At 38.3% G+C, this 27,775-nt stretch overlaps 2 protein-coding genes across 9 annotated transcripts in view; one reads left to right on the plus strand and one right to left on the minus strand.

Moving 5' to 3' along the window:
- The window catches only part of NDUFV2 (NADH:ubiquinone oxidoreductase core subunit V2), a 33,867-nt gene extending 12,709 nt beyond the window's left edge, over positions 1-21,158 (minus strand). The window contains exons 1-4 of the mRNA XM_072828744.1: positions 20,893-21,158; positions 4,064-4,129; positions 2,576-2,638; positions 2,372-2,488 (exon numbers count right to left, since the gene is read on the minus strand). Of these exons, the coding sequence (XP_072684845.1) occupies positions 2,372-2,488; positions 2,576-2,638; positions 4,064-4,129; positions 20,893-20,946 (300 nt within the window). The 5' untranslated portion in view covers positions 20,947-21,158. The remainder of the gene's footprint in view (positions 1-2,371; positions 2,489-2,575; positions 2,639-4,063; positions 4,130-20,892) is intronic.
- LOC140634956 (uncharacterized) overlaps positions 1-27,775 on the plus strand; it is a 119,645-nt gene that overhangs the window by 15,720 nt on the left and 76,150 nt on the right. The gene's annotated exons all lie outside the window — the stretch shown is intronic.

Raw genomic sequence — 27,775 nt, forward strand, 5'->3', positions numbered from 1 at the left:
AGTCTATCATGACTAGCATCCTGGCTACAACTTTCCAGGTGATCTAACATTAATCTATCAGGTCATAAGATCTGATATCTGGCATTTTTTAAAATTATGCATATATCCATGTTTTGACATGAAAGAGGAGTTCGTGAAATGCCATTTCAGTTGACAAATATGTTCAGCTTTCTCATATTAGAGATTCTAAAGGATATGTATTCTCAAAACACATCTAATCATGGTTCACTTGTGAAAGATAAGTAGCTGTGCTAAATTTAATTTGGGGATACTAAACCAGGCATGTACCTCTGAATCTGGGAGCTCTCTCAAAACACACATGTTGAAGCCTTACCACTGATGCCTAACTTGAAAAAGCTCTCCTGGGGATGCTTCTGTGTATCTCTCTACACCTTAGTGATGGTTAAGGAACTACTGTGTGAGCTTCTGGATATTGTGGTTGGAAGGTTGGGTTTTTCTTGGGAGGGGCAGGCCAAAGAAACAGTAACACTAAAAGTCTCAAATATAAAAATGGAATCTTGATTCTATTCTCTGTATACTATCTCCTGCCTCTCACATATTACACATTCAATTCTAAATAGAGCAGGACAATATTTGTGAAATGTTTTCGTATTAATTCTCATTTATTTATTTCATTCTGCTAAGCTTGCCACTGAGCAAGACTTCCAACACATCTGCCATTATTAAAGACATGAATTTTGGAGACACCTGGTTTGGTCATACAGTAAAACATGCAACTTTTGTTCTCAGGGTTTTAAGCTTGGGCCTCATGTTGGGTGTAGAGATTACTTAAAAAAAAAAAAAAAGAATCTTTAAAAATGTCAATTTTTGCAAAAAAAAAAAAAAAAAGCATCTATGAATAGAAACATACCTAAATCGTTATTTAGAAAGTTGGCTATTATAATATAAAAAACATGGTTAGTTGTATTTAGAAAAGCGATTTAGAAAACACCCAAAGAGCTCCATGATTTATTGGGGGAAAAAAACCACCTGACTATATTTTACTAAGTACAGTCCCAACCAAACTTGTTTTGCAACATTTTTCATAAACAATAATAGTAATGATGATAAAGGTCCTAAACCATGTTAGAATACTATACAAAGCAAATTAAGAGATATGAACAAAATCTAAAACCTGCCTATGGCATTCCATTAGATCAACTGAAGACATTCCTATTCTCTAAGAAAGATCATAATGGTCTAGTCTAATAGACCAAATAAAATTTAGAAAGTGAAAGAGAAATGAAGTATAGCAGAATATCTGCAACAGTCAGTCAAGTAGAAATTGGAATAGGAAATGGTTCGGTCCCAACTCTGTCACTTAGGGATTCATAATTCGAAGAGATCTACCCTCGTTCAAAATCTTTACTGCACGTGAGGAAGTAAGTCCACAGGAAAATCAGATCTCTTAGCTTAGAGTCAGATGTATTTTCCATTATATCACACTGGATTATTATTTGTACAGTTCTCATTAAGAATCATATGGTTTTGGGACACCTGGGTGGCTCAGAAGTTGAGCGTCTGCCTTCAGCTGAGGCCGTAATTCCAGAGTGTCAGGATCAAGTCCTACATCGGGCTCCCTGCATGGAGCCTGCTTCTCCCTTTGCCTGTGTCTCTGCCTCTCTCTCTCTCCATGTCTCTCATGAATAAATAAAAAATTCTTTAAAAATAATCATATGGTTTTGTATGGCATTTAATAAACTATAACATAATACCACAAAAATATATTAATACGTGAATAAATGTGAAACGTGGATTACTGTTGAAACCACTATTAGAAAAAAAGTATTAAAAATATATATGAATAGATTAACTTCCTTTCAATGGGTCACCCCTACCATTTCTGTAGGTTGCTGATTATCAAGTGTAGGGAGCCATTATCAAGTGTTATAAATACTATGTTATAAATACTATGTATTATATAAATTTTTATTAAAACCTGTTGTCAAAGATGCAAAATAAAAGATTTGTATTAGCTGTGAACAGTTAATTTTCTCTATCATTTTAGTATTTTTTTTCATTTTAGTATTTAACAACACATTAATTTTCAGAATACCTTGACAGCAAATTATACACATGTAGACTCTTTTATCTTTATTATGGCCATTTCTCTCAAAAAGGGAAAAAACAGAAAACTACTTTCCCTATAATGCCTTTCCTATTTTCTACAAGGATAAAAAGCTCTACCTTTATAGTTCTCCATGTTATTAAGAGAACCCACAAAAACACAAATTTGAGGAAACATAAATGATTAAAGGGTTCAAACTCCTAGATTCTGACATTAGTAACTCTCAGAGGAATTTCTACACAAGGAAGAAATTCAAATACAGTTTCTTCTCTTTTCAAACTAAGGCAAAAATGAATTTGGTACCTTGTTCATAGCAGAGATGGGCAGCCATCCATTCTGTCTTTGGGCTAAATCCAGGACTGGAAGCACAGCTGCTGCTTTATGTCCTTCTGGATAGTTTTTTATAATTGCCTCTATCCTCTGTATCAAAGAAAAAGCACATGTTTTGATATATCTGGAAGATATTAAATATTTCATAAATTAATCATAATGTTAATTTAGTCATACCTTATAGTTTTCTGGTGTGAAATCAAATGGAGTATCTGGGTTATTCTCAGGAGTATCTCTGTGCTATATAAAGGGAAAAAATGTTTTACAAAATTATCAAAGTTCCCTCAAAAGTGTGAATAACTGTATATTACTATACTACTGATCACTTTATCTCGTCACTTTAATTCTGACATTATATTAATCTATCCTTGCAACAAAAAGAATGGCTAGTTATTAAATACATTATTTGATGACTATGATTAACAAAGTAATGTTAACAGAATTCAAAATTTCAGAAAAGTTTTAGAAATCATTCTTTAATGATTAAGAGAACTAGCTTTAGGACCAAAATTTTTAAAAAAGTGTTATCCACCTTGATTAGAGAATAGGATATTCTAATATAATTACCAAAACAAAAAAAAAAAAAAACTAAAACCAATCACTGGAAGACTTATAAAATTAAGGCACAAAATTGAGTGTGAACATAACATACATTGTTCCAAGAGTGTGTATCAGATTATCAAAAGGACCCACTACTTTAGGAAGGTACAAAAGCACCATGACTTCCCCATAACAGAGACTAGCCAATGGCAAGAAACTTTGTATCTTCTCCACAAAAAGAGCAGGCTCTTCAAAAACTGACAAGAAATGGTAGGTCAACAGGAAATCAAATGAGTCACACTGAGATTAACACTTACATCAATTAATGTTTAGTATGTATGGTGAACACAAAACTGAATCCCTTAATATGTTAACTCTCAAAAAGTTCTGCTTCTTCAAGGATATTTTTAAAAGAGGAAAAGAAAATGGAAACTTTGGACAATGATCTCAAATACGTGGCAAATACTTTTAGACAAACATAAAATATAAAGCAGGAATCTACTTATAGTATGCCTAACTCATTTATTAAGATTCAGCCTGATAAAACTCTAAATCATCCTACAAATCCACTTAAATTGCCTTTAAACAACATAAGATTAATCCCTGAAAACTGCACCTAATCACAGAAAGGAGACAGATACATTATCTTGTCTCTGAATTATACAGCTAAACTGGGATGGGAGTTCATGGACTTCTACCTGCAGTTAAACCCTGGAAACCAAAAATATAATGACAACTATTCATGTATTTACTATATTACTAAAATCCATGAGTTTCAAATTAGCTCTATTTTGGGATTCCCCAAGTTGCAGCCACACAATCTTTAGTCAGCCAATCTGACTGATTTTTAAGAACCCAAAGTGAGACTAGAAACCATTTTAGGGCTCTCAGCAATTTCACCAAAAAATAATATAAATTCAGAGCTACCCTGATGTCAATTTAAATTTAAGAGGTTCAACTGTAATCATGAATCTTTTGAAATGTAATGATTCCATTAGCTATATTTAAATCACAATGGCCAGCTCTACCAAAGACATTGATGTTTAAGATATCTTGGATTGTTAAAATAGTTTTACCCAAATTTCCAAGTCTTTCTATTCTGAAGAAATTGGAGTAATTACTTACCACAAATAAGGCTCCTCCAGCTCCATTCTGTACAGCTGTCTTATGTAAGTTCCTTATATATCTTCCCTAAAATTTTAAGAAAGTTTAATAAATCTTAAGTCTTAAGAAATTTTTTAAGATCCGTAACTAAAAACAATAAAATCAACTTATATAAGTAAAAGACCATAGGAGATATGGTTTGATACACCCTGCCCATCTCTATTTCAGGAGAAGTATTAGGAAATGGTGTAAGGTTATTAACTTGCCTAAGATCACACAAGAGTTTGTGGAAGAACCAGATCCACAATCTGTATCTCCTAAGTTGTGTAGCCTTCTACTACACTCCTATAGGCATGCATTAGGAGAGCTGATATTCCATTATCTTATGACCTTTCACTTTTTTCTGAATCAAGTTGGATACCAGCTTTCATTTAATGTGGGCTTTCATAGACATGTTTTCATTCTGTACAAATGAGTCATATACTCTGCACAAATGAGTCAAGTGCATCCCCCTTTTCTTTATTGAATTAGTTTAGAAATTCCAGCCATAAAGTTTCAGAAAGCTGCTTATGAGGCTATACAGTGACCAAAGTCAATTGTTTCAGAAGGAATTCATTTGATTACTTTGTTGCATTTCATTTCTCTTTGCCCTGTTGCTCCCAACACTCTTACCCTCCCTGCCACTGCCAAAAGCAATTCGGCCACTATTCAGGAATCCTCTCATTTCTGAGTTTTACTAATCATATAACAGTAGAACACAAGATTAAACCAAGCATGGAACTAGCAAGTAAAAGCAGTGATATAACACAATTATGTATTTAATTTTTCCCTAGGTCCAAATATTTCAGTTGAAGAAATAAGTTTACATAAACATTTGTTTAATTAACAAGAAAAGATCCAAGTACAGAATGTGGGACATACAGAATGGCTAAAACTAACAAGTCAGAAGACAGCAGATGTTGGTGAGGATGCCGAGAAAGGGGAATCCTCTTACGCTGTTCGTGGGACTGCAAGCTGGTGCAGCCATTCTGGAAAACAGTATGGAGGTTCCTCAAAAAGTTGAAAATAGAGCTACACTACAACCCAGCAATTGCTCTACTAGCTATTTACCCCAAAGATATGAATATTGTGATCCAAAGGGGCACCCGCACCCCAATGTTTATAGCAGGAATGTCCACAATAGCCAAATTGGAAAGAGCCCAGATGTCCACTGACAGACGACTAAAGACGTGGTATACAATGAAATACAACTACTCACCCATCAAAAAAAAAAAAAAAAAAAAAAATCTTGCCATTTGCAATGATGTGGATGGAACTACTAGAGGGTATTATGCTAAGCAAAGTAAGTCAATCAGAGAAAGACAATTATGTGGTCTCACTCATATGTGGAATTTAAGAAACAAAACAGAAGATCATAGGGGAGGGGAGGGAAAAATAAAACGAAATCAGAGAGAGAGAGAAACCATAAGAGACTCTTAATCATAGGAAACAAACAGGGTCACTAGAGGAGGGGGTGAGGAGATGGAGTAACGGGGTGACAGATGGAAGGGCACCTGATGTAGTGAGCACTGGGTCTTATATAAGACTGATGTATCACTGAACTCTACCTCTGAAACTAATAATACATTATATGTTAATTGAATTCAAATTTTAAAAAATTTAAAAATAAGAATGCTGGACATGGCTATAAAATACGGTAATATAAAAAAATACGGTAATATCTGTTTCAGGATAATAGGACAAGGAGGGAGAATTTGAACAGCTAGTGGTAAACGGGGCTTTAACTCATTTTTGTTTTCTTTCTTGGGCAGCAAAAGGAACACAGTGTTTATCCTTTCTGTTTTGCATCTTAAACACATAAACATTTAAAAGAAAAAAACAAAACACACCAAGGAGATTGTTTAGGTTCTTGTACTTTTATTCGATTCTCCCAAACTGGGCAGCCCCGGTGGCTCAGCAGTTTAGCGCCGCCTTCAGTCCAGGGTGTGATCCTGGAGACCCAGGATTGAGTCCCAGGTCAGGCTCCCTGCATGGATCTTGCTTCTCTCTGCCTCGATCTGTGTGTCTCTCATGAATAAATAAATAAAATCTTTAAAAAAACACACACACACAAAAATTCTCCCAAAATGCTTCAGGGTCAATCTAAGAATTAAATACAAGTTTTTGCTTATATTCCTGATTTGCCTGTCCAGAACCAAGACGGAGATAAACATAAAACTAAGGGCATAGTTCCCAAATAATACTGTTAAAAACAAACAAAACAGACCAGCATAAAGCTTTGAAAAATTAACTGAAACTAAAATTTAGAAGATAATTCCTGCATCACTTCAGCGGAGATTTTTTTGTCATCAAAGAACATTTTTACTGAGTAACATTAGTGAATTACTTAATTATACTCTGAGAATGAAAGATTTCATAATAAAGAATTAATTTAAGAGAATGGAAAGCATCCAGTCTCCTCTTATCCTAACTTCTGAACCCTAACATTGTTTACTTTACTGGCTCTTTACCTACTTCCTCAGGGTAGGCTGTCCTCAGGGCTCAGCTCTGTCCTAGGTTTTCTCCATAGATTTTTTTTTTTTTTTTTTGCCCCTTAGAGTTTATTCATCCTTAAATATTAACTCCATGCTAATGACTCCTGAATCTTATACACATTTGATGACAAAAAATTAACAGCCTGAAAAGATCATAAACACATATAAATTATTGAGAAAAATGAATAAATAGGAACAGAAATGTCAGAATATAACTGTTAATGAACTAACTAGTAATTTAAAACATACATGTTTAGGGGGCTTGAATGGCTCAGTTGGTTAAGTGGCTGCCTTTTGCTCAGGTTTTGATCCCAGGATCCTGGGATGGAGCACGGCATTGGACTCCCTGCTCAGTAGAGAGTCTGCTTCTCACTCCCTGCTCATGCTCACTCTCTCTTGCACATAATTTTTTTTAATGCATTTTTAAATGAGGTATTTCCAGCTATCAAATTAGCACTTTTTTTTTAAGGATAAAAATTCTGCTGAGTGTATGAAGAGGTAGGTATGCTTACACATTAAGTAAAAACTGATTTAGCCTTCAAGGAGAACAAACTGACAACGGTTTATAGACAGACTAAAGAAAGTTTCCATCTTTTAACTTGGTAATTCTACTTCTAGAATTTTATTGTAAAGAATAGTATAAAAAGAGGATAAAGGTTTATTTTACAGAAATATATTCTCTGTAATGTTATAGAAAAACACAAGCAACCAAAAGCCCAGGGACGCCTGGGTAGCTCAGCGGTTGGGCATCTGACTTTGGCTCAGGCTATGATCCCGGATCCAGGATCGAGTCCCACATCGGGCTCCATGCATGAAGCCTGCTGCTCACTCTGCCTGTGTTTCTGCCTCTCTCTCTCTGTGTCTCTCATGAATAAATAAATAAAACCTTAAAAAAAAAAAGCCCAAATTAGGAAGGTTTTAAGTAAATATTAATAATTCCAATAAAAATCATATTATAAAGCTGCCAAAAATTGTATTTCCTAAAGAATGACACTGAAAGATGTATTCATGCCACAATCATAACTGGAAAATATCAGAGTTAAATAAACCAAAAAAGCATAAACTACTATCCCAATTATATTCAATATAGATATTAATGAAAAGACTGGAAAGGCCATAACTTTAAGTGCCTATTTCCATTATGATGTTAACAAGATTGTAAGGGATTCTTATTTTCATAGTTTCTTCTATTTTTCTCTATTTTCCATGCTTCCTATTCAGCATGGATTAACTGACAAACAAAAAAATCTTATTTAAAACAAAACATTCATCGTGGTGCCTAGGTGGCTCAGTCAGCTAAGTGCAAGACTCCTGACTTCAGCTCAGGTCATCTCAGGGTCCTGGGATTGAGGCCCAGGTCAAGCTCCACTCTTAGAGGGGAATCTACTTGAGGATTCTCTTCCTCTGCTCTTCTGCTCATGCGAGCATATAATCTCTCAAACAAATAAATCTTAAAAAATAGTAAAACAAAACATTCAAGTACAAAATGAAACTTAACACCATTACTCTTAATCCTATTTATCTTTCCAACTTCCCTATTATGACCAAATTAAACACCACCAATCTCTAAGTTAAAATCGCTTCTTCAGTTTTGGGTTAATATTTGATCCCTTCCTCATTATTCCAGTATCTGCCACATAACTTTACTTAAAATGAAAAATACAGGAAAAAAGCGAAAAATACAGAGATAATCTTGAAAACTGGTCTCTGGGGCTATGTAGCTATATATATTGGAAAAGTTATTTTGAAGCACTCTCTGGCTGACCTGTAGTTCCGGATATGTACATGAGCTTATATGCAAATACAGACACAGACACTTCTAACCAAAATTATGTGCTTTAAAGTCCAAATCACTGAAAACACACTACTGATTGAGAATAGTCAGAAAAAAAAACAGCTAAGCCCTAGAAAAAAATGCTGGAGTTTCAGATTTAAAAAAATTTTAATTTGGGTTTAGATCACCACTATCTGCTTACTAACGTGACTTTGCACAAGTCACTTAATTTTCTTAAGTCTCAACTTCTGCACCTATAAAACAGGGCTGTTTACTTACTAGGGTGTTTTGAGGCTCAAATAATAAAGTTTCTCTGAAGGCACTATATAACCTATTAGAGCATCATTACATCTGCTTAGCTGACATGGGGATAAAACATTTAATAACTGAAAAATGGGAGATTTAAATAACTGCACTTTAAGAACAGATTTTATTTTTAAAGATTTTATTTATTCATGAGAGACACAGAGAGAGAGAGAGAGAGAGAGAGAGAGAGAGAGGCAGAGACAGAGGCAGAGAGAGCAGGAGACTCCATGCAGGGAGCCCGACATGGGACTCGATCCTGGGACACCAGGATCACACCCTAGGCTGAAGGCAGACGCTCAACCGCTGAGCCATCCAGACGTTCCTTAAGAACAGATTTTAAAACTGCGCTTTGTTAGCTGACTCTAAGTAAAGAGTCACTGCCATATTGTCATAAAGAACAGATTAGTGAGAGCTTCCTGAATTTCCACATAATTATTTTTATTATTTATATCCATATATAATCCATATATTATATATATCCGTATATATATATAAGACCATCAATTTTTCTGATGAAAGTATATTAGACGGTTAAAAAATACTATTTCTCCTTTCTCATCACTGAAATTAACCTATAAATTTTTTTTTACTTAAATTTGGAGAGGAAGAAGTAGTAGTGCTGGCAGACAATTTTCCATGAGTGTCAGTTTCTGCACATCTCTGCACAGGAGCAGAGGCACTAGCCACTGACAGTTCTTGTTCCAGACTGTCTTTTCAAGGATTTCTGTAGAGTATCTCCCTCTCAGGCTAAGGTTGAGCAAGTTCTCTTGCAACTGGGATTGGGTTCCTCAGTTGTGATGCATAGCATTCACCCAGGCTGCTCCATCTCACTCCCATGGGATGTGAGGGTGAAGGGGAATCAATTCGAACATGAAGCTTATGCTACCCTCCTATGGCCTGAGTAATAAAATCCTCTGTCCCTGACCTAGGAGTCTCCGTCAGCATCCATTACACCAAGGCAGGTTTAACGTGTTGGCTGGCAAGTAGGGTAAAACCTCAGAGCCTTCACAGTTCTGAGCAAGATGGAAAGATCTACAAATATACCCAGTCTGCATGTCCCACTAATTTTTCAAAATATAGAAAATATTATAAAATAAAGAATATAGAGGTATTACAAACGAAACCAGTAACAGTGGCAATCTCTGAAAAAGGGGATCAAGGATGTGGAGTGGGAAGGAAATTTACTCTTTAATATATGTAACACATTTAATATATTTATCATAATATATATCCTTGTACCCTTATTCTATGATACATATATCCTTGCATACTGTTTGAATTTTTTGCCATGTGTATATATTAATTACATTTCAATTTTTATTTTATTCTTTTAAAGATTTTGTTTGAGAGAAAGAGCACAAGCCGGGGGGGGGGGGGGGGGTGCTTAGAGAGAGGGAAAAGTAGATTCCCCACTGAGCAGGGCGCCCCAGGACACTGGGATCATGACCTGAGCCCAAGGCAGATGCTTAACTCACTGAGCCATCCAGGTGCCACATTTCAATTTTTTATCTTTACTTTTAAGATTTTATTTATTCATGAGAGACACAAAGAGAGAGAGAGAGAGAGACAGAGACAGAGACACAGGCAGAGAGAGAGAGAAGCAGGCTCCATGCAGGTCCAATGTGGGACTCAATCCAGGAACTCCAAGATCACTCTCTGGGCCAAAGGCAGGCGCTAATCCGCTGAGCCACCCAGGTGTCCCAACATTTCAATTTTTACAAATCAATAGTCTTTAGTCCTTTTCCTCTCTATCATTACTCTATTCAGATATTACTCTAGGTCTGTGTATTACTCTAATAGCTTTCTAGCTGACCCTTCCCCAGTCCAAATCATCCTGCCTAATGTCACCAAACTAATTGCTGAAATACTGTCTTTCTGACAGTGAAAAGGACCAATACCAAATAGGAAGCATCAATTTCATCATTTCTGAAAGCCACATTGGCCACAGTCTAACATCTCAGGAACTGGGATCTATCACTGGTACTTAATAATATTCCATAAATATACTATCTGCAGAAAGACAATATAGCCAAGTTGTTAAAAGCCCAGGGACGCCTGGGTGGCTCAGTGGTTTAGCATCTGCCTTCCACCCAGGGCATAATCCTCGAGTCCCGGGATCGAGTCCCACATTAGGCTCTCTGCATGGAGAGCCCCTGCCTCTCTGTTTCTCCCTCTGCCTCTCTGTCTCTGTCTCTCATGAATAAATAAATAAAATCTTAAAAAAAAAAAAAAGAAAAGAAAAAGCCCAGCTCCAGAGCCACTTTCCTCATCTGTAAAATTGTATTAACAACTGTATATTCTTCATAGGACTGTTCTAAAGATTAAAACGGATAATCTAGGGCAGCCCAGGTGGCTCAGCAGTTTAGCGCTGCCTTCAGCCCAGGGCCTGATCCTGGAGACCCAGAATCCAGTCCCGCGTCAGGCTTCCTGCATAGAGCCTACTTCTCCCTCTGTCTGTGTCTCTGCTTCTGTGTGTGTGTGTGTCTCATGAATAAATACATAAAATCTTTAAAAACAATCAATCAATAAGATAATCTATGTAAAAAGTGCTTAATATGCTGCCTGGCATGTAGTGAGTACTATATTACCTATCATTATTATTTTAGAAGTACTATGTGTCAGTCACCAAGCTTTTCCATTATTTAATTCTTACAATTTTCATGCAAAATGGGTATAATTTCCAGAAAATAGAGGTTTAAATGAGTTATGAAAACTTCTCAAGATCACGTAACTAATTACTGGTAGAACTGATATAAGATCTTAGGGCTAATGTTTATAAGTTATAGTCTTATTATTAGCCACTTGAATGGAACTATTTGATATCAGAGCTCTAGAAGTATACAGATCTAAGAAATCAAGAAATTTAATGAAGAAAACCTGGAATGCATCCACACACAGGAAGACAGATTAGAAATGAAAAGACCTGCCTCCTCCATTGGCTCACCACATTCTCATTTACAGAGAGAAGTATGTATGTATGTCCTTTATTTAAAACAAGCTAATTACTGTCTTTTTTTTTTAATTTACGGTCTTTTTAAAAAACTTTTTTCAAAAAAACAGTAAATGCCACTCTTCTTTTCCTATAGAATACCTAAATATGTATATATACACATTAGCGTACCATTTGAGCAACTTAATTTCAATGTCTGAAGCCAAAACTTCTTCAAAATAGTAGAAAAAAGGCTCAGATAATTTGTTTATAAAACAATGAAACAAATTAGGGCAAACTGATAAATATTAGCCCCATTGCTTCTCAACTGGCATAAACTGTTACCCATTCATATCAAGGTAGCACATGGCCATTTTCAAAGCTGCCATGTCTTTTACATATTTTTAGAGCTTCACCTATTTTGTATTCATTATGACATCCACATTAGACACTTGCAATAAAAGAATAAATAAGATACGAAAAGTCTGAGTTACCATCTTTACACCACTTAATAAGCCATTTGAATTTAGTTTTACCTTGGAATGAAGAGGCATTCCAACACCAGTTATTTACAACAGGCAAATAATAGCAAGTGTTTTCTTTGAATTCAACTTGAGTAGCTTTGTGTTAAGTACTTCAAGATACTTTTTTTCATTGACTTCTCAAAAATCTATGGTTATTATTTCTATTTTACTTTTAAAGGAACTTAGGCTCAGAAACAGTAACCTGCCCTATACCACAAAAATTAGTGACAGAGATGGAGTCATAGCCCAGGCCTTTTGGATCTAAACTGTCTGCTCTATTAGCCCTTCCCCCGCCCCTTTTTAAAGATTTTATTTATTTATTCATGAGAGACACAGAGAGGCAGAGATACAGGCAGAGGGAGAAGCAGGCTCCATGCGGGAAGCCCAAAGCGGGACTCATTCTCAGGACCCTGGGATCACAACTTGAGCTGAAGGTAGACACTCAACCACTGAGCCACCCAGGCAAACCAGCCCTTCCCTTTTTAATAATTATTTGCATTACCAATCCTAAGAGCTCAAAATAACAAAAATTGAAATTTTATATTCTTACACACCCCTCTCGCAAGAACAGAATCTTTCATGAGCTCTACATTTGTTTAAAATTAGTTTCTAGGGCAGCCTGGGTAGCTCAGGGGTTTAGCGCCGCCTTCAGCCCAGGGCCTGATCCCGGAGACCCGGATCAAGTCCCATGTCAGGTTCCCTGCATGGAGTCTGCTTCTCCCACTACCTACCTGTGTCTCTGTGTCTCTGTCTCTCTCTCTCTCTGTCTCTCATGAATAGATTAAAAAAATCTTAAAATTAGTTTCCTCTGTTGCTCAAACATTAGCAGTATATCCACTCTGCTCACCAGTTCTCAGTTATTTGCACTATAAAAGGACACATCCAGCCAGAGGAACTTAAAGGATAAGGAAGCTGCAAAACGAAACTGACAGAAACAGTAACGTAATTAGTCAGAAAGATAGGACTAAGGTCAGGCACTGAAAATCGGTGTTTTCTTTTATGAGCAACCAACTCAGGCAAAGAATATACCTTTCACACTACCTCAAACACTTACAGATTAAATCCACAATGTAAGTGTGCACCTGCAGGGGGTCACAACTCACATGTGAAACATCTGGTAAAGGGAAAGTGATACTGGCTCCCTCTGTACTTGCCACTGTTGACCAATTACCTACTTGCCTATTACCTACAGCCTCCTCCACTGCCATCTCAACCAGAAGCCATTTCTTTCGGCTGTCAGAGCAAAGACCTGAAAACAAAAAACTACCCCAACAGTCTTTGTTTATGATACATTCAGAGTAGGTATTTCTACACTTTAAATAAAAGTTTTCAGTGCATTTTAGTTTAGTAAAGTAGATGATGAGTGGGCTAATAGTAACTTATCTACTTCAAAGACAGTGATAAGAAATACAAGTGCTTTACTCTGCATCAGAAACTGTGCTACCAACTTTATAGAGTAACACATTCACTCCTTCCAGCAACCCTACCAGGTATTATTACCATCTGTTTTAGAGATGTGCAAATTAAGGCTCAAAAAACAAAGGAAAAAATTTTCCCTAGATCTCAGTACTAAATAAATGAAAAGCCAGATAAAGATTTGCCTAATTTGAATACATGCTTTAACCACTAAAATTAAGTTCTGTTATATTTTCAAATCTATATGGGAAGGCTCTTACAAATGTCTTCCAAATAAAGTTCCATCAATAATTTAACTAAAAATGCTAATTCAAAGTAACAAAATCTCAGTGATTTTTCTAGCACTGTTAAGAGAATTAGCAACCAAAGTTTGGCCAAATTATATAACAGAAAAGCTACGCAAAAAGCACAGGTTTTATAGGAGCATAACAGATTAGGATAACCATATCAATGGCAACGATACTGTCTAACCTGACCATAAATTAAACAAAGCACTCTTGAGATACGTAAAATCCAATGTGGATACAAACAACACTCATAAGGATAAGAATACTTCATAGAAATGAAATATCCAAACATCATTTCAATCAATAGACCTAGGTTCAGTCTCATCTTCACCAATTATAGTACTGTAACCTTGAGCAAGTTACTCTACCTCTCTGTGCCTAGGTTTGCTCATCTATAAAATCAAAGCAGTGCCTATCTTAAACTGTTAAAGATTAAATGAGAAAGTATTTAGCACAGTATCATTATAAGTATTTATGTACTGGCCACTACTGTTGTTGTTGTTGTTATTATTATTATTATTATTATTATTATTACTGGAACTTTAAATAGTAACACTCCAGTTTCCCATTACTTTTTCTTCTTGTACCCCTAAAATGAAGCTACAGGCCTCAATAATCACAAAAACAGATAAGACCCTAAATAATTACAAGTTGAGTATAAGAGCAAACCTCATTTTCAAAAGTTTAAGTGATTTTAAGAGCTTTTAACTTAAAGAATTAACTGGTAAAACTTTAGCACAATTTTTTGACTTGAAAATCAAATAAACAAAAATAAATACTATATAAATGTAAACTATTTTATTTTCTAGTCCTAAGGCCTAATACTCCAACAAACGTATATTGTTTAAAATTTAACAAACCTATGATCAAGAGGAGCTCGAGTATGTATATTTTTAAAGCATCATCGGTTATTCTTTAGATCCAGTTTGGGAATTACTGCTTTAGGGTATATGATCTTCAGAATGTAATGATGCCAAGAATAAGAAATGCTAGGTGATCTTTTCCAACCCAGAATCTTTAGAAGTACTAAAGAATACTAAGGAGTATTTAGTTAGTGATAATGAGGAACTTCCTTCTCCATACTTCAAAATATTAAGGACACGTACTTATAGCAATATGTAGCCATCTGAAAAGAGCATGTCATTACCTGTATTTTTCAAACTGTAATATTTCTTTGCATGATACTATCATGATATTCCCTTAGGAACAAAATTGCATGCATCATGACCAAAGTTAACCCGCATCTCCCCGCATCTCTCTTCTTGAGTAAAAGCATTTCTCTGGTCTCTGCAAACATTGGAAAGCCTCTCTACTATTATAGCACCTATTAAATTTAAATCTTCACCGTACATACCAATTTCCCTCAGTAAACCTGAGTAACTTAGAAAAGCAGTTAAAAGAAAAAACAAATGGGAATTGCCAACAAACCGAGTTCAGGCTCCTACTACTGTGTAATTTGAGGCATATTTATCTGACAGTCTTCAGCTGTCTCACCTACAAAACGAGATGACACTCAGCAAAGTATCCCACATATAAGGCACTTTCCCTCTGTTACAACAAAGCAAAGAAAGGTGTTTAAACACGTTGTCTTTAGTGCTTGTTGAGTGAAAAAAAATTCCTACGACTGTTTCCTGACAGACTCAAGAAGTGGGGGGTGAGTCAAAATGGAAAACCAAACTGATATGTCAATGAACCTATACTTTATTACCCAAAGTACTGGGCTGATATTAAACAGTGCCCAATGAGAAGGGAGTTCAGCTATTTATAAATATCTTTGGTTTTTTTTTTTTAAAGATTTTATTTATTTATTCATAAAAGACAAGACACAGAGGGCAGCCCAGGTGGCTCAGCAGTTTAGCGCCGCCTTCAGCCCGGGGCCTGATTCTGGAGATCCGGGATCAAGTCCGACATTGGGCTCCCTGCGTGGAGCCTGCTTCTCCCTCTGCCTGTGTCTCTGCCACACTCTCTCTCTATCTCTCATTAATAAATAAATAAAATCTTAAAAAAAAAAAAAAGACACACACACACACAGAGGCAGAGACATAGAGGGAGAAGCAGGCTCCATTCAGGAAGCCCCATGTGGGACTCAATCCCAGAACTCAATCCCAGGATCACAATCTGAGCCAAAGGCAGATGCTCAACCACTGAGCCACCCATGCATCCCTAAATATCTTTGAAACAGAAACTGAGTTCACATCTCCAATATAAGGATCTGAATTTGTAATATGCAGTAGTGGCCTGCTGAACCTCACTGAATAAGTAAATTTACTCATTTTCTCTTTCTGTTAAGTGTTTAAGGTCATGGCAGGCAGAGTAATGATGCCCCCAAAATACCGACTTCCTAATCCTGGGAAACTCTAAATATATTAATATTCATAGCAAAAGAGAACTATGGTTGTAGATCGAATTAAGACTGCTAATCAGTTGACCTTAAAATAGGGAAACTCCTATTCTGGATCATCAGGGTGGGTTCAAGATAATCATAGGGCCCTTTAAATGTAGAAGAAGGAGAAAAGTTAGGAAAGGATATGTCACAAATGATGAAAGCAGAGTCAGTGATGTGAGAGTTTAACCTGCCCTTGCTGGCTCTGAAGATGGAAGAAAGGGGCTATGAGCCAACAAATAAGGGCAGCTTTTTCTAGAAGCTGGAAAAGCCAAGAAAACAGACTGTCCCCTACAGTATTCCAGTAGCTCTGCCAACACCTTGGTTTTAGCCCAGGGAAACCCATGTCAAACTTTTAACTTACAGAATCATAAAACAATAAATCTGTGTTATGCATGTCACCAAGTTTGTGGTAATTTATTTGTGATAGCAACATAGAAAACTAAAACAAATGCCTTAAAGAAAAAAAACAAACTCCTTTAGAGTCCTTGAGCTAAAATGGAAATACCCTGGGACACTGAAAACTCAGGTTTAAGAACTTCTAAATGGAATGGGAAAACAGTTCATTCTACAAAACTTACAATTTAGAAAATTTAGATAGAAAAATGCCACCACAGGAGGTTCCATGTGTAGAGTAGCTGAGTAGATATCATCAGGCCAAACAATATAAACTCTGCATAAACTATTTTTTGAGTAACAACTATAAACTCTGCATAAACTATGTTTTTAAAAAAATAAAAAACCCAAAACACTCTCCAATGAAGGCACTGGAGAACCACCAAATGGCAGACACAGAAGGGGAGTCTATACTTAGATGAAGCCAATCAAGGTTTTTTTGCTTTACACTTAACATCTTTTAGCCTGATGGCAGATCCCTGTCAATACTGTGCTGCGCAGCTAAAACCCCAAGAGAAAACATGTAGCTTTAATGGCTTGAAAAACCATAGGACAGTTTGGGACAACCACAGGCATGAAAAAGTGGGAAATGGAAGAAAAGGAAGAGCCAGAGAGAAGCCACAAATTCTGCGGCTGACCCCAAACCATGCATGCACCTGGGGCCAACTCCAAGCAGCCCAGCTAAAAGAAGTGAAGCAATATTTGAGCTGCTGCCAACAAGGGAGTTGGATTATATTTCAAGTTCAACTGAGTTAACAGCCTGCCACAACACCAAAAACACTCACAGAGTTAAGAATTAACAAAATCTAGAGTTTCTATGACCTATAGTTCACAATGTCTAGGATACAATCCAAAATTACTCAACATAAAACAAAACAGCCCATTTTCAAGAAAAAAGACAATCAATGGAGATTACTACACAACAATTTCAAAAGTGCTAAACTCAAGTTTATGGACATTAAAAAAAAAATCTTCAATGAATGAAAAGATCAAATAGAAACTACAAAAAAGAACCCAAATTTTAAGGCTGAAAATACAATGCTGAAAATGCCACAATTCCCTCACTCCTACTGAATTAAGCAGTTGCTTGGGAATGTGGCAGTGAGTGATGAGCTGCAAAGTGATATCAACATTACAGAAAGCCATGGAAAATTATTCAAGAGAATAAACCTATTCTAAGTGTCTACTGCTCCACAATTCACATTTTTAGGCAATTCTTGATAATCACTAAATAAGGTATTACTGTACTTTACAGGAAACAAAAATGAGGCTCCAGATTAAGAAATATGGTTTAAAAGATCACACAACTATTGTCTTGTAGGCACTTCTAGACAGTACTAAGTTATGGGTATTTTTAAAGCAATGATAAACTGATGTCTATGGTAAAGAAATTGGCAGTTAGCTAATACAGCAGAAATTATAACAGAATAAGCAATTTCTCTGAAAATACAAATGGTTTCCTTAATGGTTTCTCTTTAAGAAAGGAACTTTATTAGTGGGACCTCTTATACTTTCCCTGACTTTTTCTAGGTCATTCTGATTATTCTATTTGGAAAAGGTTAGAAAGGCCTGGTTATATAAGCTATAGAACATCCTCACCGTAGAATGCTACACAGCATTAAAAATGACCATACAGAAATATTTACTGAGGGGATCCCTGGATGGCTCAGGGGTTTGGCGCCTGCCTTTGGCCCAGGGCGCAATCCTGGAGTCCCGGGATCGAGTCCCGCGTCGGGCTCCTGGCATGGAGCCTGCTTCTCCCTCTGCCTGTGTCTCTGCCTCTGTCTATCATAAATAAATAAAAATAAAATCTTAAAAAAAAGAAATATTTACTGATAAGGAATGTGGATCAAAAATGTTTTATGAGGGAACACTGGGTGGCGCAGCGGTTTGGCGCCTGCCTTTGGCCCAGGGCGCGATCCTGGAGACCCGGGATCGAATCCCACGTCGGGCTCCCGGTGCATGGAGCCTGCTTCTCCCTCTCCCTGTGTCTCTGCCTCTCTCTGTGTGACTATCATAAAATAAATAAATAATAAATAAAAAAATAAAAATATTGTTTAATGAGAAAAAAACAGGCTACAAAACAGGGCGAACAATTACCATCCAATTTTTACCAAAAAAATAAAAAATAAAAAAATAAAAAAAAATTCTGTAAGTCCTATTAATTGCAGACACAAAAATGTTAACATTTTGGTAATTTCCAGGCCAATGAGACTATGGTAATTTTTATTTTTTGAGCTTATTCTGTTTGCTGTTCCCAATATTATGTTTTTTCCTACAATGTATTACTTGTGTAATAAAAATTGAACTACATCAAACCACCTTGCTGTACACCTTAGAAAGATTTGTTAGATTGCTTAATAAAATTGGAAGAAAATGAAAAACAACAAAAACTTATTCATCAACTCAACAAATATTTATTGGGTATACATTACATACCAGGTAATATTTGAACAAAGAAAAAACAGCTGCAGAAACCAACATAAAATTTCATTGAAATTTTCTTCCACTACCCGAAGATACTTTTTCATTGTTTAAACTGTTTTTCAATTTATCTGTAATAACCCTTTGCCTCAAAAACTGAAGAAGTTAAAATCTATCTGTACTCTTATTTCTATCATTTCAACCAGTAGACAAGGTCTGATCCCCATCACCCCTCACCTGGGATTCTGCAGGAGCCTTATTTGTCTCCCTGCCTCTGGCTCTGGTCAAATGTATTCCCTCACTCCCATGCAGCTATCTATCCAATACAGAGAAATCTGACCATGCCCCTCTACTCCTTTAAAATCCTCACTGGCTCAGCATTGCCTCTAAGATAAAGCCGAAATCTTTGGCATGGACAGCAAGGAGCTCCAACATCTGGGCCCTGCCCACCTCTCTCACTTCATCTCTCCATTCACCTTGCTTCTAACAATGGAGTCCAGCAACACTGAGGTTTCTTAGAGACATTAAGCTTTTTCTTGCTAACTACCAATAAAAACAGCCTTTTCTTATGTTGTCCTTTCCACCTATTATACCCTCTCCCTAATTTATGTGATCTTATCACCAATTTGTTAGTAGTGCCTCCAGGGAAAATCTTCTACCACCTTCAAACCAAACTGACCTTATCCATATCTCTTAACACTGTACCATACTCGTCCTAAAGTTTCTGCTACGTGAGACTATCAACTACACAAGAACAGGGATTGTCTAAATCCGTTTATCTGTAATAGGGAAAAATAACAGTACCAACCTCATAAATGAGATTTAGAATGTAAACATTTAAAAGGGAACCCGGCACATGGAAAGTAGTCACCCAATGTTACCTATCATTATTATCCATATTTTTACCTGCAGCCCGGCAGTGCAGTAGGACCTCCAATGTCTACCGAAAGACTAAACTGCAAATTGGGAGTATTCTTCCCATTTTATGACTAAGAAAACTAAGTGCTAGAAAAGGCAGTGAAGCCACCATCCAAACTCAGGCCTAACTAACTCTGTGCACTCTCGCCCGGTCTTCTGCGAAGCATTGACCCAACCTTTCTATTTTACTGCTAGGGGAAACAAAGGGGAAGGGGTGTCTCTTTTCCAGTAAACGCTGCTATAATCGTCATTCCTGGGATCCCCATTTCTAAGTTGAATGAGTGTTTCGAACTGAGGTTCGCTTTCCTTGCCTAAGATAAGGGCATGTACTCGGGTGTCAGAAGCCCATCCAAGCTCTAAAATCCTTCTGGGTGCAGTCCCTGCGGTGTTCTTTCACAGTGGGATACGATTATTCACCTAACTTTTCCGATCTGCGACACACAGGCAGTCAATCGAACGCCTTCTATCCGCCTAAGGAAAGGCTCTTTCAGCTTTGGACACGCAAGCCAGAGCCTACAATCTCAGAGTCTTCTCCAGCGCGCCGCCCCTGCAACCTGGCAGCAACCGGGTCACCGGGCTTGACAGGCAAGGTCCTCCTTCGCGGGCGGGGGTCTTAGCGACCTTTGAGGCCGAGCTAGGCCAGGCCTGGGCTCCGCGCAAGGACGGGCGGGCGCACACACAGCACCAGACGGCCCTTGCTTCTTCCTCTCCTCGACCACATTAGGCGTAAGCTTCCCGGGGCTGGAGGGAGACCACGCACCCGCCGCAGCTCGGCCTGCGACCCTCCCTCGGAGCGCCTTGCTGGCGGCCTCCCTGCGCGAGGGCGAAGGCCGCAGTGTCCTTGCCGCCGCCTGCGGGCCGTGCAGAGCCCAGCGCTCTCGCGTGCCCACCACCAAAGGAGACACCGAGAAACAGAGACGGGCGGCGGCAGCGCCCGGACTCATTCCGAACCTCCTTACCCACTGGGCGGTGAGGCCAGCCGCCTTGGCCCGGAGCGCCGCGGAGAAGAACATGGCGGACCGCACCGTCGGCCTTTCCCGGCGGCACCAGGCGAGAGTCGCGAGCGAGCCTGGGACGCACGGCGTGCGCGCCCCCGAGCCCAGGCCCCGCGCGTCCAGGGCGGCGCGCCGCTCCGTAGGACGAGGTGGCGGGGGCGCGCGCGGAGGCGCGCGGGGGCTGCCGGGGCCCAGGGGGCGGAGACTTCCTCCGAGGGGGCGGGGCGAAGGCCAGCCAGGTCCTTAAAGGGCTGGCTGGCGCCCGCGCGCTGCGGCTGGGGTCTGCACCTCGGAGGGCCGCGGCCCTGGGCTGCTCCTGGGGCCTCTGGGGCCTGAACTGCCGAGCTGGAGGCGTGGGGTGAGCTTGCTTCCCTCCCGGAGAGCCTTTTGGGGATTTGACCACCTGCTTTTTTTTTTAATCGTGGTTACTTAAAAAAAAAAAAAAAAAAAAGCCCATTTTAACCCTCTTGTAAACCATATTTCACAAGCTATAAAGTCGACGATAGGGCTGCCACGGAGTGAGCTCGACACAAAACGCCTCGTTTCCCGTTCTTTTTGCCTTAGAGATGTGTCCCGACATACTAGGGGTGACATAATAGATGTGGCATTTGCCTGAGAACATTGGAGAGACAAAGGAAGCAAGACTGGCCCTGAGTAATGACGGTTGAAGATGCGGTAGTTCTCGTGACTCTTCTCGGCACTTTTGTACATGTCAGAAGTTTTCCATAATAAAACTTAAAAAAAAAAAAAAAAGCCACTTCCTTCTTGATGTTTGTTTGGTCATCTCTGGAAATTCCAACAAGTATTTACTCAGTAGCAGTAATGTGGACAGCGCTGCTTCCTGCTGTGCAGAGTTTACCAGGCACTTGACTACCTCTTGATTTCACCTTCATTCACTGCCTTCTTTTCTTGTGTGTCATGTCCTGTACCACCCCTTCCCTTTGCCCATTTGCTTTGCTAAACTGGTGAATGGTTTCTGGAACTTTCACAGCAGTATAGGGGTTTTAAAATTCTGTGCTTCGTGAATTTAAAAACGCTGCAGTATTACATTGCAACCATTTACAAGTCACACCTTACAAATTATGAAGTTCAAGGCACAAGAAGGCCGCCAGCCAGTTAGCCAGAGATAAACACCAAAGAAAGGCTTCCTTCCCATTTCTTTGCTTATCTTTTATGTCAGTCTGCTTCTCCTAACTTGGTTTCAGTATTTACATTTAAAAGGGAAAAATATTCTGGGCCTCCACGTTGATTTAAATTATTGTTTTATAGGGCTGCCTCGCTGGTTCAGTCCCGGGAGCATGTGACTCTTGATCTCAGGCTCATGAGTTCGAGCCCCACATTGGGTAGAGAGATTACTAAAAAAAAGAAACTTTAAAAAGATCAGAAATCTGTTTTAAAAAATAATTATTGTATTGTAAATTTGCCTAAATATATATACACCTAACACTATTATACACATAACACTATGTCGTATACAACTAAAACCAGAAAATATCACAAATTAAATATATAAGAAACTTACAAATGGATGATACCGATATGGCATGGATTCTTTGAATCTGGTAAACATGCATTCACCTGATTCTATTAGGCACTTCTCTGACCTCTTGGTATAGGTTAGTTCTCATGATACCTTCCTTATATATATACCTGCCTCCACTTTGGTTACCACATTTTCCAACAGATTATTATTCTCCATGAGTGGAGAAATCTGCCCTTCCCAACTTGTTTGATTCTTGTACTGTACCTGACATGCTGTACTTGTTAACCGAATGAAAAACTTGCACATGGTACAGATATTTGGACTCTCTGAAAGAGCTGTATGTCCCTGATTGGAGTATGCTTATCAGTGAGAGTGTTTTTCCATACAACTAACAGAAAACCTAATGGAAGGGAATTAAACAGTATTTAGTTCAGTATTATGTCACATGACAAGAATTCCAAAGGTAGAGCAGTTCCAAGATTGGATAATTCAGTTTCTCAAGGATGTCCTTAAAAACTTGAGAGCCTTGCATCTTTCTACTCCACCATACTCAGCTCTAACTCCTGGTCACAAGATGGTTGCAGCAATTCCAAGTATCACATGCAGATTACAGCATTCCAGGCAGCTCAGGTGGCTCAGTGGTTTAGTACCGCCTTCATTCAGCCCAGGGTGTGATCCTGGGGCCCCGGGATCTGGATCGAGTCCCACGTCAGGCTCCCTGTGTGGAGCCTGCTTCTCCCTCTGCCTGTGTCTCTGCCTCTCTCTCTCTCTCTCTCTCTCTCATGAATAAATAAATAATCTTTAAAAAAAAAAAAGATTACAGCATTCCTGGGAAGAAAAAGAACTCTTACCTTTCAAAGGGTCTCAAATGTTCCTCCAGCAGATTTCTTTATCTCAGGGGCATACCTGTCATGGCACTTAAGAGAACAGGCTCTAGAATGAGGCTGCTGGTTCAGATTCTATGTCTACTGCTTTGCAGCTGTGTGGCTTTAGGCAAGTTAGTCTCTCCAGGCTTTTGTTTAGTAATAGTACCCTCCTCATTGCTTTATTATGGGGATAAAATTAGTTAATGCCTGTGAAGTTCTTTTAAAGTACTGAGCACAGGGGTGCCTGGGTTGCTCAGTCAGGTTAAGAGTACGCCTTCCACTCAGGTCATGATCCAAAGTCTTAGGATCCAGCCCCGAGTCTGCTTTTCCCTCTCCCCCTGCCCCTGCTCGTGCTTTCTCTGTCCCTCTCACAAATAAATAAAGTATGCTTAAAAAGAAAAAAGAGGGGATCCCTGGGTGGCTCAGCGGTTTAGCACCTGCCTTCTGCCCAGGGTGCGATCCTGGAGCCCCGAGATCGAGTCCCACATTGGGCTCCCTGCATGGAGCCTGCTTCTCTCTCTGCCTGTGTCTCTGCCTCTCTCTCTCTCTCTCTCTCTCTCTCTCTCTCTGTCTTTCATGAATAAATAAATAAAATCTTAAAAAAAAAAAAAAGATACTGAGCATAGAGTAAGTGCTCAGCAGTAAATGTTAGCTTGGGAGTCTTAACGTAGTAGAATAGCATCTTATTAGTTCTATAGAGAAAGTATATATCTCATTGGTGCTTATAGAGAAGATGTATATCTCATTGGTGTCTAACAGTCCAAGCAAAGACTTAGCGGTGTCCCTAATTTCCGTTACCTAGGAGCAAAAGCAAAGAGTGCAAAGAGTAATGTTTAAAAAATTAAGGATGGGGTAAAGGAGAGTCTAGTCTGTTAACACTTCCTTGAAGATGACAAAGTAAATGCTTTCAACAGTTATTCAATGCCAGTAAGTGTAATACCACTTTGTTCACCAGTCCAAAGGATCTGGTAATGTTCAGCATGATTTTGGCTTATCCTTAACCCAAATAATGTACAAGTGAGAAATTAGTATTCTTAAAAGAATGGGGCTCAGATCTCATCTTGAAGCATGAGTAGAATATGGATAAACGAAGGAAAGGAAGAAGGCATTCAAAGTGGACGACTGAATGAACAAGGTACTGATTAAACCTATAAAGGTCAAATAAAATATCAGGTTGATTAATGTAAAATCTCCTTATCAGGTTTTCTAATGAATAACATGAAATGCAGTTCTAGTCTTGCTTTGAGGGAAGAGGAACTGAGTCAAAACTCAAAGGAAGGGCAAAAAAGAGATAAGGTTATTGCTGGAGAGTAAGAGTTTTAGAGAGAGAAGGGAATAAAGATCCTTCAGGCAGGAAATTTGGGGATGCAAAGAAGAATGATATGGTCACAGTGATATACTGAGGTGTTAGACCTATTTCATGCTATTTCACTCTGAGGTGAGGGAGGATGTAAGGATAATGAATAACTTCTTCATGGTCTTTCCAAATTCTTCTCAAGTTAATCTTGGATATGTGGGACCAAAAGGGAAAATGAAAATCAAAACAGCCAATAATTGAACTACACAAACCTCAAGAACAGACTGTCCAAGAAAATAATAAGCAAAATGTCACCTGAGCCATTATGAGATTCAGGTCTCTTGTTACTTCCTTACTGTGGGACTGAATTTTAGTCGCCTCCAAGACTCAAGTGCAGTTTCCTCTAAGAATTTGATCAGTGCAGGGTGCACTGAGGTGGCTCAGTTGGTTAAGCATGGGACTCTTGGTTTTGGCTGGGATCACGGGGTCCTGGGATGCAGCCCGTTGCTTGGCTCCATGCTCAGTGAGAATTCTGCTTGAGATTTTTTCTCTTCCTCTCCCTCTACCGCTCCCCCTGCTCACCTGCATGCATGCATGTGTACTCTCTCTCTCTCTAAAATAAATAAATAATCTTAAAAAAAAATTTGATCAGTATTTCCCTATCAGGTAATCAGTGTAATGAAACAATGAACATAATTTTTGCTCAATAGATAGGTACAATTTTAAGATTGCTAACTGCTGTATCGATTGCTAACTGCTGTATTATTGCTAACTGCAATAATTTCTCATCCAGTGATAATAGTAATGCAGATAGGATCAACCTCTCCAGAGAGTAATTCAGCACTATATATATTGAGTTTCTTTACATGCAAACCCTTTTATCCAGCAGTGTTACTTCTGTGAATTTATCCTAAGGAAATAACTGGAAAAATCTACAAAGTTTTACAAACAGGTATGTTCATCATAGTGTTATTCATAATACTGAAATCCCGGAAGCCATGTAACTGATTGTCATCAACAGAGAATTAATTAAACAAATCACAATACAACCATACAATGGGATGTTGCCCTGCAGATTTAAAAGCAATAACAAAGATCAATATTTATTTTAAAGGAAAGATGCCCATTATATGTTAAGTTTAATTTTTAAAATTTTACAAAACATCAATGTATAATATGACTGCACTTGTTGTATGTGCATAGAAAAAAATATAGAAAGGTACACATCAAAATCTTAATAAACAGTTCTCTCTGAGTGATGGGACATAAGATAATTTTCATTTTTTTAATGCTTTCTGTATTGTCTGAACTTATTTCAATTAACATCTGTTACTTTTATTAAAAGAAAATAAAGCTGTGTTCATATTAAGAAACAGTGTCATAAAAAATATAAAAGTGAAAAAGTTGATAACTGTCTTTTATACTCACTTCCTTTTAGTGGATGAAAACCTCTTCAGAGTATACTTCCTTTTTCTGCTATTAATTCAAGTTTTAATTTAGGGCATCAGTGAGTGGGCTGGGAAGAGGGAAATGAGCCAGTTCTTAGGCTCTTTGGACAGTTTTAATTTTAGGCAGAAGAAGCAGCTCTGGACTCTCTCCCACAAGGCTGCTCCTTAAAATTCCTGTGCAAATCTGAATTCATGTCTTCCTTGACCAGTTACAAAAAGATCTACATAAAATTTCTTTAAATAGCCAATTTCCTTGCTCATATAGATATCCCTTGACTCAGAAATATTATTTTGCAGCTAACTAGTTTATTTGCTTCAAGTACTTCTGTGGCATGGTATAAACAGCCTAACCTGTAATGAAAGAGTAATCAGAGCAGGGTGAAATTGGTCAGAAAAGTCTTTCATTCACTCATGGGCTGGACAAATATCTTTTCAGCTCTAGTTATATGGTAGGCGATAGGGCACTGAAGATACAAGGATGGAAGACCATAGCCCTTCTTGGGAAGACCTAACACACTGCAAGGAAATTATTATAGTAGAGAGCATGCGTGCAAGACAAAATGGGAAGTTAGAAGGAGTGCCTAAGTCTTCCTGGAGGAGTTTGCATCCAGCTAAGACTAGAATGCTATGTAGGAATTGCCATAAATAAAGCTTCTTGGGGGTAAGTTTTCTACCTGAAGGAAGTAACGAGAGATGAATTTTCTACCTGAAGGAAGTAAAGAGAGATGAATTATTAGAGCAACTGAATTGCAAGGTGGCAGATAACTAATCTTCTATTTTTTTAAAGATTTTTATTTATTTATCCATGAAAGACACAGAAAGAGAGAGGCAGAGACACAGGCAGAGACACAGGCAGAGGGAGAAGCAGGCTCCATGCAGGGAGCCTGATGTGAGCCTCAATCCTAGGTCTCCAGAATCACACCCTGGGCTGAAGGCAGCACTAAACCACTGAGCCACCTGGGCTGCCTGATAACTAACCTTCTAAACTGATCCTTCCTGGGATGCCTGGGTGGCTCAGCGTTTGAGCGCCTGCCTTCTGCCCAGGGAGTGATCCTGGAGTCCTGGGATTGAGTCCCACATCGGGCTCCCTACATGGAGTCTGCTTCTCTCTCTGCCTCTCTCTCTCTCTGTCTATCATGAATAAATAAATAAAAATCTTAAAAAAAAAAAAAACTGATCCTTCCTGCTAATAAAAAAGCTTAGAGGAGATATGTTCCTGCTTCTTCTGTGGCCCACTTCCTACCAGGTACTTTCAGTGTATAGTAACAAAGGCACTTGATGTTGGTGCTGGGTTCTTCATTGTCCTTTCTAGAAGTGAGATGCTTTTGGCAGGAGCTTGCTCACTTCTGTGCGTTAACAGTTGTGTGTTAATGTCAAGATGGAATGGGATAGAATTAGATAGAATTAGAAAGGGCTGTGGTGAAAGGACAAGAATTAGTGTATGGATTCTGAGATAGCCTGTCTTGATGAGTCCTGGTATTAGCATTTTAGAGCAGGAAAAACTGGAAAAAATCTGGTGCAATCTCCTCACTTCAGAGATTAAAAAAAAAAAAAAAAGTTACTGAGATTGCCAAAAATCTTAACAATTGCCTTTTTAAAAACTAAATTATTAAATGCAATGTTCTGTGTAATAGTGCTGTAGTATATCTCTGTAAAACTTAATGGGAAGGTTCATTTTGTCCATCTGAATAGTAGAGAAATAATGCTCTGTTTCCTAGCTCTAGGTCATGTGTGTCTTGTGTTTATATAGTCA

Source organism: Canis lupus, chromosome 6, assembly GCF_048164855.1.
Source record: "Canis lupus baileyi chromosome 6, mCanLup2.hap1, whole genome shotgun sequence".
In the NCBI taxonomy this organism is placed as follows: Eukaryota; Metazoa; Chordata; class Mammalia; order Carnivora; family Canidae; genus Canis; species Canis lupus.